This window comes from Dendrobates tinctorius, unplaced genomic scaffold (assembly GCF_039654945.1).
Source record: "Dendrobates tinctorius isolate UK_male_01 unplaced genomic scaffold, ASM3965494v1 ptg000028l, whole genome shotgun sequence".
In the NCBI taxonomy this organism is placed as follows: Eukaryota; Metazoa; Chordata; class Amphibia; order Anura; family Dendrobatidae; genus Dendrobates; species Dendrobates tinctorius.
Genome location: NW_027361696.1, coordinates 33,190,145 through 33,203,315, shown reverse-complemented (window position 1 = coordinate 33,203,315; position 13,171 = coordinate 33,190,145). Strand labels below are relative to the sequence as shown.

Below are 13,171 nucleotides of genomic sequence, written 5' to 3'. Positions count from 1 at the left end.
TGGTCCTTTGTGGTGTAATGCTCCCAACCTTTGTTTTGTGAGAATCATTTACCACGTGAATATTCACATTTGGAACAGCAGACAATCTGACAACTGGAGGCTATAAATGCGCTGAGAGCAGTTGTCACTTCCTTTCCACTAGCGCTCTCCTTGTAGCCTACAAAGAAAATTTAATCCGTAGGGGGAGATACTGAGATTCTCCGAGGCTAAAGATTATAGGAATCATAATGAGGCATAGGGACATGGTTCATTGCTAGGACAGGCCACTTATATTTGATGGGTGGCTCTGGGTCCTATTCCAGTGATCCTCAGGACTTCCTACAGCTTCTGTTATGCTGGAGGAGATGACCCAAAGGACAAACTAACAATTATCACTGGGACCTCCATGATGTTGAGAAGGTAGACAAGTAGGTTCTAGTAGATGGTGATCACTGATCAGTCTTGCTTGAGCAACAGACTGGAGGTGTCGAGAATAAGAAGTCAAATCAGAATTTCACTTGCTGTTACCTTTACTGGGTTTAAGACGAGTTCTAGAATATTTATTAACCACACTAATTTTCGTAAATGATATTAGGATGGTACGATTGAAAAATATTCAGAAACGTCATGTCTATGGGAGATAAAGTTCACCATCCACCAGTCTTTGCATAAAACGTAATTCTACAAACAGGAGGCAATGTGTCCACTGGCATCAGGTACTTTGGATTTCTTATAGCCAGATCACTAAATAGTCACTGTGACAGCTGAAGTCATTTGACTCCTAAAACCTGCAACACTGAGCCAGTGTGGAACACCAATCCAGAAGACTATTATAGCTGCTCGATGCTGCTAGGTCTTCTAAGCTTGCAGCATTTAGCCATTAACATAATCGACCCCAAACTAAAAGTAAACCACAATATTACAAAAAGATGATGCAAACAGTATTCTCTAAATGAAATGGTCATGCTATACCATTGTTCTAGCAACCTGGACCTTATAACATTGGATAAGGGAAGGGGTATGTGCACAACCTTATCCACTCTTGCTACGAAAACTTTACAAGTCATCCTTTCCCATGTTACTCTGAACACCAGAGATGTCTAATATTACCCTTCAGACTTGGGACTCCAGTGTGTTGCAACCTGGTGGGAGGTTTGCTCAATGTGATCACTCTATACTAAACAGGTTGACTCAGGCTGGGTGCACACGCTGCGGATTAGGTGCGGATTCATCGGCGCAGATTTTGTAAAATACGCAGGTGAAACCGCAGGTCAAAAGACCTGCGGTTTTACCTGCGGATTGCTCTGCGGTTTTTCATCTCCTCAATGGAGATGGCAAACCGCAGCAGAATCCGCAGAAAGAATTGACATGTCAATTCTTTCTGCGGATTGAAAACCGCGGATAATCCGCGCGGAAAATTCCACACCGTCTGCATTGCGGTTTTTAATTCCCATAGGGGATCATGGTACTGTACACCGCAGCAAAATCCGCAGCGTGTGCACACAGCCTCAGCTCAACCACAAAGTGTAAAAAAAAACAACAAAAAAACCCCTAACCACTCCCACACAGGCAGCTCTTCTAGGCCAGGTATCAAATGTTCCAAGATAAAACCTTTTTAGATTTTGTAAAATCTCTAGCTCCTAAGTCAGACAGATCAAAGTTCAGACAAGCCTGTTAGCAGAGGTACGATTGCAACACAATGTAAACAGGGCCTAAGCAAGATGCATTATACACACACATGAGGCTGCAACCAGCCATGATAAACCTAAGATAGACTGGCTCACTCACCCTGTCAGCCTCTTCTAGGCCAACAACATTTTTAAACCCAAATACATTTCTACATCACTGATCCTTTAAGAACATTAAAAGGTTGTGGGGGGGGGGGGGGGGGGGGGGAGCCTAACCATACCGCTGACAGTGGTGAACCCACCATGTACTCATCACATTCAAACACCAAAAATGAAGATCTGTCCCCATCAATCATTGCAAGAGTCAGACATGAGGAAATTGATTTGTAGGTTGGTACTCCATGGCTGCCAGGAAGGACCCCTGCAAAACATCATCCTGCTGGCATCCCTGGCTCCCATTATGACTAGCTGGCCTGGTGTATTATTAGCGCATCACGTCGCAATGGTGAAACCACATTACAGATAGGAGGACGTTTGCAGACTCCCATCTGGTGGCCACAGGTTACTGTCCCTGAAACAGGGTCTTGGCTCATCTCTATACTAGTTAGCCAGGTTGGGTAGGCCCAGGCCTAGCTGCTCTGTACATGGTAATGACCAAGGAGGAAGAGTAGAGTATATAATATAGGTCATTTGCCATTCACATTTACATTAATGCCCAGGTGATTTCACAACTTTGGAATTGGCAATTAAAGTCCTAGGTCAATGGCGACTATCCCATACTATTTCAGTCCGGCCTAAGATCAAAACTCTGTTTGCTTAGGACAGAATCTAAACCTCTCCACAAAAAAAAAAAAAAAAAAAAAAAAAAACACAGTAAAATTACCATGCAGGTCCTCCAAAACCAGTGACCCCACTACATGAAGGTAAAGCGAGAAATACACCTTACAATCTTATTCAGGTCTCCTGACTTTATGTAACTGCACCTCAACCACAAAAATTCACAAGTGTGGCACAAATAAGAACAGGGATATTTTAAGTCAAATTTTACACCTTCAGTTCACACAGTCAAGAAATTTAATTCACTATGTACAATTCAAGTAAAAAAAACAACCCCTGTGCTAGGCCCTATCCTTATCCAGTAGTCTTGATACATAGTTGGTTTTATATAGCATTCTTGCAGGTGGAGCCCACTGTAACCATTATCGGTCTCTCAGGACCCCCTTTGAGTCATCCTCCTACTATTCTGTACCCTTCTGGCAGACTCACTGCGGGATCAGACCTGAGTCAAGGAGCCAACAGAGTCTATAAATACACTTCACCCGGAGTACAGATGACTAGGCCCTCCAAAAAAAAACAAAAAAAAACGCTAGCTCATTCTTTCACAAACTCTTAACTTGTGGAGTTCGTCTAATTTCGCCTTAACTTCCTACACCAACTTTCAGAAATGTTACAGCTTTTCCCTAAGGCACAGAAATTGCGCAATATCTCCAGATCTGACAAAAGTACAACTTTTTTTCTGACAGTTGTGTCTTGGGCATCTTTTTCTCATACCCGTGTACCCATATAGTGGTGCCCACATATTTCGCACATCATTGGGTACTGTGATGCCCTCGCGGAAACGACAAGATGCAAAATAAGGCAGAGAAAACTGTCGGCGCGCATGCGGTTTTCACCACGACACCGAAAGTACTGGCGAGGTAGGTATACCAACTTCTGGAAGGCTTCCTGCCGCTGTGGCACGCCGCCGCCGGATCCTTACTGGCCCATTCCGTGGGCAATGCTGTCAGCATTCTCTGAGGGGGCGCCTCTTCAGAACTAGACGTGATCACCATCGATGTGTTTCTTCTCAGAGGCACAGTCAGTAGTCAGACCAGGAAACACAAGTTGTCAGCAAACCAAAGAAAAAAAATGGAAAGGAGGGGGAAACAAAAGGATGTGTGAATTGTCAGAAATCCATGTCATCCAGGTCTGAATATAAAATGTAACTCCAGCGGATCAGAGGGGGTCTCTGGCCATGGCAGCTGCACTCTGTGGCCCTTCAGCTTGTCAGCGATGATGAGCGTAGTAATCCAGTCATGGAGATTGATGAGTAACCCTGTTCCACCAAGTGCTAACATAGGCCGGCGCCGGGCCTTATCTTTGGGGAAGCATGCTGCGACCTGCCGGGGGCGGACAGACGAGGCTCAGGCGCAGCTCCGCGGACCGCCCGACCAAGGCAAGGTGAACGCGGGTCATGGAAGGTCACGTCCGTGAGTCTCCGCCGCGCAGTCCTGGGGCAGGAGGAAGCGGCCCCCGTTGCTGTAGCCGCTGCCGGGCGTCCTGGGCTGGATCAGCACAATCTCCGGCTCCTCTGGAAACTCTTGCGCTCGCCCAGGTCTAAGGCTCCACACCCTGGGATGTACCACTGCAGCCACAAGCGAGGGGGGAGGGCTGGGAGGAGGCGCGTCACAGACACAATGATAGGTGACTTCCTCAGGCCCGGCCCTGTCCTCCGCCACCGCCTCCCCGCAGCGGGCTGTGGATGTGCGCGCCCCGGCCGCCCGCCGCCTCAGACCATTTATAGTAACGTAAGCAGATCTGTGTCAGGGGCGCGCTCCCGCCATGCGCGGCACCGCCGCTTCCGTTTCAAAACGGGCGGGAAACAAAAAAAAACCCGCACGCCCCTCCTCCCCGCGCCTATCTCCGTCTATCTGTCAGAGCGGCCCGCTGGCTGTGAGGCAGCGCAGCTCCAGCGTCTCCGCTCCCCGGCTGTGATGGCAGGCCGCGGCCGAGCAGACGACATCCTCAGTGCAGGAGCTTCCGCAGCTTCCCCGGGCTGTGCTCCGCTGTGCGCGCCGGGTTGTGTGGGCGGTGAGAGGAGGAGGGCTCTGCTCTAAACTGACAGAGACATGTTTGATTCTGCTGAGTCACCCGCCCGTCTCTGAGGCGCTCGGCGGACGTGTCCAACTGCGGGCGGGCGGGAACACGAGCGTGTGCTGGGGGAATCGCCAGCACTGCCCCAAGCTGCACCAACGCCTTAGCAACAAGACGCCGATTGGCTGGCGCGCACAGCGGGAACAGGATAGAGTCAGCTGCCATTGGCTGAGGAGTCTGGCTGATGAGCGCTGAATGGCTGCTTTCACAGGGACTCCGTGAAGCAGCTGATAAAGCAGCAAGTGAAACAGGCGCAACCATGGGGGGAGATTATAAGAGAGAAGCTGAGCTCACGGTGTAATGTAAAAGCACCCCCCCACACACTGCCTGGCCAGGGGGCACCCTGGACCCTGCACACCCCCACACTGCCAGGACAGGGGGGCACCCTGCACACCCCCACACTGCCAGGACAGGGGGGCACCCTGCACACCCCCACACTGCCAAGACAGGGGGGCACCCTGCACACACAACCCCTACACCACACTACCAGGATGGGGGCACCCTTCACACACAACCACCACACTACCAGGATGGGAGCACCCTGCACACACAACCACCACACTACCAGGATGGGAGCACCCTGCACACCCCCACACCACACTGCCTGGCCGGGGGGCACCCTGCACACCCCCCACACCACACTGCCAGGAAGGGGGGGGGCACCCTGCACACCCCCCACACCACACTGCCAGGAAGGGGGGGGGCACCCTGCACACCCCCCACACCACACTGCCAGGAAGGGGGGGGGCACACTGCACACCCCCCACACCACACTGCCAGGAAGGGGGGGGGCACACTGCACACCCCCCACACCACACTGCCAGGAAGGGGGGGGCACACCACACTGCCAGGAAGGGGGGGTACCCCGCACACCCCCCACACCACACTGCCAGGAAGGGGGGGGCACCCCACACCACACTGCCAGGAAGGGGGGGGCACCCCGCACACCACACTGCCAGGGGGGTGGGGCACCCCGCGCACCCACCACACTGCCGGGACGGGGGGGGGCACCCCGCGCACCCACCACACTGCCGGGACGGGGGGGGGCACCCCGCGCACCCACCACACTGCCGGGACGGGGGGGGGCACCCCGCGCACCCACCACACTGCCGGGACGGGGGGGGCACCCCGCGCACACACACCACACTGCCGGGACGGGGGGGGCACCCCGCGCACACACACCACACTGCCGGGACGGGGGGGGCACCCCGCGCACACACACCACACTGCCGGGACGGGGGGGGCACCCCGCACACACACCACACTGCCGGGACGGGGGGGGCACCCCGCACACACACCACACTGCCGGGACAGGGGGGGGCACTCTGCACACACACCACACTGCCTGGACAGGGGGCACTCTGCACACACACCACACTGCCTGGACAGGGGGCACTCTGCACACACACCACACTGCCTGGACAGGGGGCACTCTGCACACACACCACACTGCCTGGACAGGGGGCACTCTGCACACACACCACACTGCCTGGACAGGGGGCACTCTGCACACACACCACACTGCCTGGACAGGGGGCACTCTGCACACACACCACACTGCCTGGACAGGGGGCACTCTGCACACACACCACACTGCCTGGACAGGGGGCACTCTGCACACACACCACACTGCCTGGACAGGGGGCACTCTGCACACACACCACACTGCCTGGACAGGGGGCACTCTGCACACACACCACACTGCCTGGACAGGGGGCACTCTGCACACACACCACACTGCCTGGACAGGGGGCACTCTGCACACACACCACACTGCCTGGACAGGGGGCACTCTGCACACACACCACACTGCCTGGACAGGGGGCACTCTGCACACACACCACACTGCCTGGACAGGGGGCACTCTGCACACACACCACACTGCCTGGACAGGGGGCACTCTGCACACACACCACACTGCCTGGACAGGGGGCACTCTGCACACACACCACACTGCCTGGACAGGGGGCACTCTGCACACACACCACACTGCCTGGACAGGGGGCACTCTGCACACACACCACACTGCCTGGACAGGGGGCACTCTGCACACACACCACACTGCCTGGACAGGGGGCACTCTGCACACACACCACACTGCCTGGACAGGGGGCACTCTGCACACACACCACACTGCCTGGACAGGGGGCACTCTGCACACACACCACACTGCCTGGACAGGGGGCACTCTGCACACACACCACACTGCCTGGACAGGGGGCACTCTGCACACACACCACACTGCCTGGACAGGGGGCACTCTGCACACACACCACACTGCCTGGACAGGGGGCACTCTGCACACACACCACACTGCCTGGACAGGGGGCACTCTGCACACACACCACACTGCCTGGACAGGGGGCACTCTGCACACACACCACACTGCCTGGACAGGGGGCACTCTGCACACACACCACACTGCCTGGACAGGGGGCACTCTGCACACACACCACACTGCCTGGACAGGGGGCACTCTGCACACACACCACACTGCCTGGACAGGGGGCACTCTGCACACACACCACACTGCCTGGACAGGGGGCACTCTGCACACACACCACACTGCCTGGACAGGGGGCACTCTGCACACACACCACACTGCCTGGACAGGGGGCACTCTGCACACACACCACACTGCCTGGACAGGGGGCACTCTGCACACACACCACACTGCCTGGACAGGGGGCACTCTGCACACACACCACACTGCCTGGACAGGGGGCACTCTGCACACACACCACACTGCCTGGACAGGGGGCACTCTGCACACACACCACACTGCCTGGACAGGGGGCACTCTGCACACACACCACACTGCCTGGACAGGGGGCACTCTGCACACACACCACACTGCCTGGACAGGGGGCACTCTGCACACACACCACACTGCCTGGACAGGGGGCACTCTGCACACACACCACACTGCCTGGACAGGGGGCACTCTGCACACACACCACACTGCCTGGACAGGGGGCACTCTGCACACACACCACACTGCCTGGACAGGGGGCACTCTGCACACACACCACACTGCCTGGACAGGGGGCACTCTGCACACACACCACACTGCCTGGACAGGGGGCACTCTGCACACACACCACACTGCCTGGACAGGGGGCACTCTGCACACACACCACACTGCCTGGACAGGGGGCACTCTGCACACACACCACACTGCCTGGACAGGGGGCACTCTGCACACACACCACACTGCCTGGACAGGGGGCACTCTGCACACACACCACACTGCCTGGACAGGGGGCACTCTGCACACACACCACACTGCCTGGACAGGGGGCACTCTGCACACACACCACACTGCCTGGACAGGGGGCACTCTGCACACACACCACACTGCCTGGACAGGGGGCACTCTGCACACACACCACACTGCCTGGACAGGGGGCACTCTGCACACACACCACACTGCCTGGACAGGGGGCACTCTGCACACACACCACACTGCCTGGACAGGGGGCACTCTGCACACACACCACACTGCCTGGACAGGGGGCACTCTGCACACACCACACTGCCTGGACAGGGGGCACTCTGCACACACCACACTGCCTGGACAGGGGGCACTCTGCACACACCACACTGCCTGGACAGGGGGCACTCTGCACACACCACACTGCCTGGACAGGGGGCACTCTGCACACACCACACTGCCTGGACAGGGGGCACTCTGCACACACCACACTGCCTGGACAGGGGGCACTCTGCACACACCACACTGCCTGGACAGGGGGCACTCTGCACACACCACACTGCCTGGACAGGGGGCACTCTGCACACACCACACTGCCTGGACAGGGGGCACTCTGCACACACCCCCCTCCCCCACACACCACACTGCCAGAACATGGAGCACCCTGCACACCTCCACACACACTGCCGTGCAGGATTCTCCCTGTCCTACCCACAAACGCAATGTCAGGACAAGGGGGACCCTGCACCACACGCACACAACATAGTATATTGCACCAAAACACTGAACCTCCACTGCCAGGATAGAGGGTGGCGAACAATGCACTGAAACTGCAAAAACACGCTGACCACAAGCACCGCACCTTAAAACTGCCAGGTTAAAGGCCTCAATAGATCCCCAAATGGCCAGAACAGACAACGTGCATACATTATCTTTACTGCCAGGACAACACACTGCATCCCAAAACTGTCAGGACAGGGCACACACTCCATCCCTTACATTAGCAGGACAGTGGGAAAATACTGCACCCCACCTGTACAGATTATATATTGCACCTTAATAACCAGTGATCACTTATATAAAATTCATTGGTGAGGTGGTGTACCGTGCCTATGACATACAAGATATGCATCCAAGCACGATATACAGACCCCCCATACATAGCGCTTGTGTGTAATAATGCACCTTTATATCCAGCAATGCCCTCATATAGAGCTCCAACATGATGAGGTTACTTCCCAGCTGTACCCCAGAATCCTCATAGTATGCGGTATAATAGAACCATTAACAGCCGCAGCACTACGCACAGCCACTATCCAGATGTAGACACCTGCTTTCACTTTCATTCATCTTTATCTTCTACAACAAACTTGATGCAACCATACCATAAATGTGACAAGCCAACTAGAAGTCAAAGGTTTGTTCCAAAACTAATGTAACTTGCCATAGTTGAAGCCATTACTGCTAGAGTGAACAGGGCCTAAAACAGCAAAGTGAGCCAAACCCAGCAATTTCTGCAGACTGGCCAAAAAAAAATAAATGTGAAAGCACGGTTCCTGACAGATATTGAAGTGTCGGGTCTTTTGGATTTCAGTGCCTAATTCTCTTCAATGGAGTAACAGGAGGCCCTGACTTCTCTGGAATGGAGAGTGAATGCATGCTCAAAACAGAAGAGCGTGGGTGTCAGGAAGGCTGTAACCTGAAGGAAATTTACCAGATACCTGCAGACAACTGGGCTAATGTCACCACGTCCCATATTTAATTACATCAAGCAGGCAGTGCAACTTACAAGCAGATGGCCCAGTGCTTACCTGAAGTACCAGGAATACACAGCCAGACAAAGTGCAATAAACTTTCTGGTGCAGCAGCTGAGGACACCCTAAAGAGTCAATTTGTCTAACTCTCAGATCAAACTTCAGAAGAACATATATTAGTTTGAGGTTCAGCATTCAAAAGAACGAACATGGTGAAGGATGGAAGACAAAGCAAAGCCCAGAAACTTCCTGCAAGATCCCACACCTCCACAACTTTTCCAACAGGCACAAAATGCTCTCCAAACTGAGAACAGCAGCTGATTTTCTACAGGGAGTTAAAAACTTTCTCCAAAGCTGGTCATACAATTATCCTGAATCGCCCTAACTCTCCCATAAACATGAATGTACATATCCTACTAAATGTGGTGATAAACATGCAATATCACGTGAAATAGGAGGAGCTGCTATACCTGGCCAAACTTGAATAAAGCAGCCCCTAAGGGTATGTGCACACAATGCGGATTGGGGTGCGGATTTGGCCGCGCGGATTTAGTAAAATCCGCAGGTAAATCTGCAGGTCAAAAGACCTACGGATTGGCCTGCGGTTTTTCATCTCCACAATGGAGGAGATGGCAAACCGCAGCGGAATCCGCAGACAGAATTGACATAGGATATTATGGTACTGTACACAGCAGCAAAAACTGCTGCGGATCCGCAGCAGCCAAATCCACTGCGGAACCGCAGCAGAACCCGCAGCGTGTGCACACACATTCAGTGTACGTGCCTAGGATATTGCTGCATCAAACCCACAGCCGCCAGATGTTACAGCATAGGGGAAGGGATTTCTAGAAAGCCTATATCCACTATGCATCCAGTCGCTTCCGAATCACCCGGGGGCACTGACATGCGGCCCGTCTTTTAAGACAGCAGCATGTCAATTTCACCAAGAGAATGTATTGTATGCGGTAAATACGCACGGTTCAGTGAACAAACGTGGATTTACCTGCGTTCAATAGAAGGCAGCGTTTTTGACACAGCAAACATACACTATGTCCAAAGAGCTGCTCGTTCTGGATCGTGGACTCCCAGGCCTTAGGCTACGTTCCCACAATCAGGAAATGGCAGCGCTATGTTGGCTGCGTCAAAAAACGCTGCCTTCAATTGAACACAGGTAAAGCCACAAGTGTTCACTGAACCATGTGGATTTACAGTGTTCAATACATTCTATGGATTTAAATTTCTGTTGCGGAGACTAGCATCTACGCAGGAGAGGTTGACATGCTGTGGTCTTGAAAGACGTGCCGCAATGTAAGTGTCCGCAGGCATTCCCCGGCCACAGATTATTCTAGAGATCCCATCCACTATGCTAAAGGGTGTGTTAACACGCTGCGGATTCTGCTGCGGTTCCACAGCGGATTTGGCCGCTGCAGATCCGCAGCAGATTTTGCTGCGGTGTACAGTACCATAATATCCTATGGATATTAAAAACCGTAGTGCAGACAGGTCGGATTTTTCTGCGCGGTTTTCCTGCGGTTTCAAAACCGCAGGAAGAATTGACATGTCAATTCTTTCTGCGGATTCCGCTGCGGTTTGCCATCTCCTCCATTGAGATGAAAAACCGCAGGGCAAAACCGCAGGTCTTTTGACCTGCAGATTTTACAGAATCCGCGCGGCCAAATCCGCACCCCATTCCGCAGCATGTGCACGTACCCTTAATATCGGGCAGCTGCGGGTTTGAAGTTGCATAAGGGTATGTGCACACGGTGCGGATTCTGCTGTGGGTCCGCAGCAGATTTTGGTGCGTTGTACAGTACCATTGCTTTCAATGGTAAACTGGAAACTGCTGTGCACATGCTGCGGCTTTTTCCGCGCGGTTTTGCTGCGGTTTACAATCCGCAGCATGTCAATTCTTTTGTCCAGAAACGCTGCGGTTTCACACCTCATCCATTATGTGTAAAACCGCAGGCAAAACGCAGATAAACCGCAGGGTCCTGCGGATTTATCTGCGGTTTTCACTACAAAATCCGCAGAGGCAAAAAACTCCGTGTGCACATAGCCTAAACATGCAGCGTCAAACCCACAGCAGTTCTTGATTGTGGACACGTACCCTAAAAGTCAGAAAATCAGGTAACATCGGCCTTCCCCAATCTCTCATCTTGCAGAACTGGGGTCCGATATTTAACATTTGATCAAGGCAACTGCATGGATATTTCTTCCCATGCTGATTCCACCCATCATCCAAATTTTTTGGGTATCAGCACTCATCTAGCAAGCAAGTATAGTCGACATCAGCTTTTTAGTTCCCTTCCTCTTGTAAAGTCACTGATCCAGTAGTAGGGATACGATTATAATGATGCTGTATTAGAGGCTGTACAAGGTGACGGACGCCCTACCCCTCCCATTCATAATGTGAGGAGTGACCTGAAACACCTATAAGACCCTTGCCAAATAGTTTTTCTTCCGGAGAGTTTAAAATAGTTTTTCTTCCGGTTCTTTTTTAGGCACACCGGGATGATCGCTGGTGATCACAGCTTATTAATACAATGAGACAACGTCCTCATGTGATACTATTATAGCTAAAGACTGTGCAGGTAAGTTACAATGAAGTATTAGTTATTGGTCACCCATGTGTACACCGCTACAGAGCATTGGGGGAAAAAAAAAAAAAAAAAAAAGGTTTGCCTCAAACTTCAAAAAAGTTTTTTGGGCAAGCAGATATTTTGCTTACAGCAGCTTCTACACACAGGGCACTTCTCTAATGTGGTTAATACTTTGGGAAATCTGTACTTTGTTAAACTCCTGGAAGGGGGGTTGGTCCTTTGTGGAGATTCTGCTGGTGTAGGAAGTCTAAAGGTATGTGCACATGTTGCAGATTCTGTTGCGGATTTTTCCGCACAGATTTTGCTAAATCCGCAGGTAAAATGACCTGTTTTTTACCTGCGGATTTCGCCTGCGTTTTCTACACCTGCGGATTTCTATAATGGAGCAGGTGTAAAAATGCTGTGGATTCCGCACAAAGAATTGACATGCTGCAGATTCAAAACCGCAGCAAATGTGCATGGAAAAATCCGTAGCATGTGCACATCGTTTTTTATTTTAGATTGAATATAATGGTTCTGTACACCGCAGGAGAAACTGCTTTGGATCCGCAGGGCCAAATCCACTGCGGATCCGCAGCAGAATCCGCAACGTGTGCACAGACCCTTAGGGTATATGCAGACGATAAGTAAACGCTGTGGGTTGGACGCTGCCTACTTCTGCAGCGCCCAACCTGCAGTGTCCAGATGTTACGGCATTGCGGATGGGATTTAAGAAGAGAGACGCTCACGGCTCATCCGCAGAATCTGACATGCAGCGAGTCTCCGCAAGAGAAATTTCACCCATACAATGTATTGGATGCGATGAATCCACGTGGTTTAGTGAACATGTACGGATTCACCTATGTTCAATAGCTGGCACCACTTTGGAAGCAGTGGACAAGCACTACGTCCAAAGTGCTGCCAATTCCTGATTGTCTGCACATACCCTTAGGCTACGTTCCCACGGTGAGTTTTTACGCTGCGTATTTTGTATATAATGCAAGTAACCTATTTTACTTAATATGTGCAGAAAATCTACAGGGTGGGCCATTTATATGGATACACCTAAATAAAATGGTAATGTTGATATCAACTTCCTGTTTG

At 52.5% G+C, this 13,171-nt stretch overlaps 1 protein-coding gene across 3 annotated transcripts in view; it reads right to left on the bottom strand.

Annotated features, from left to right (window-relative positions):
* Positions 1–13,171, bottom strand: part of LOC141085268 (dual specificity tyrosine-phosphorylation-regulated kinase 1B-like) — a 65,669-nt gene that overhangs the window by 39,292 nt on the left and 13,206 nt on the right. The window contains exon 1 of one of the 3 annotated variants that reach the window (XM_073570540.1): positions 3,319–4,635. The exons of 1 other annotated variant lie outside the window; for it this stretch is intronic. In XM_073570540.1, coding sequence (XP_073426641.1) covers positions 3,319–3,439 — 121 coding nt within the window. In that variant the 5' untranslated portion in view covers positions 3,440–4,635. Of the gene's footprint in view, positions 1–3,314; positions 4,636–13,171 lie in introns of those variants that run through there. One more of the 3 variants, XM_073570542.1, reaches the window with a different exon arrangement.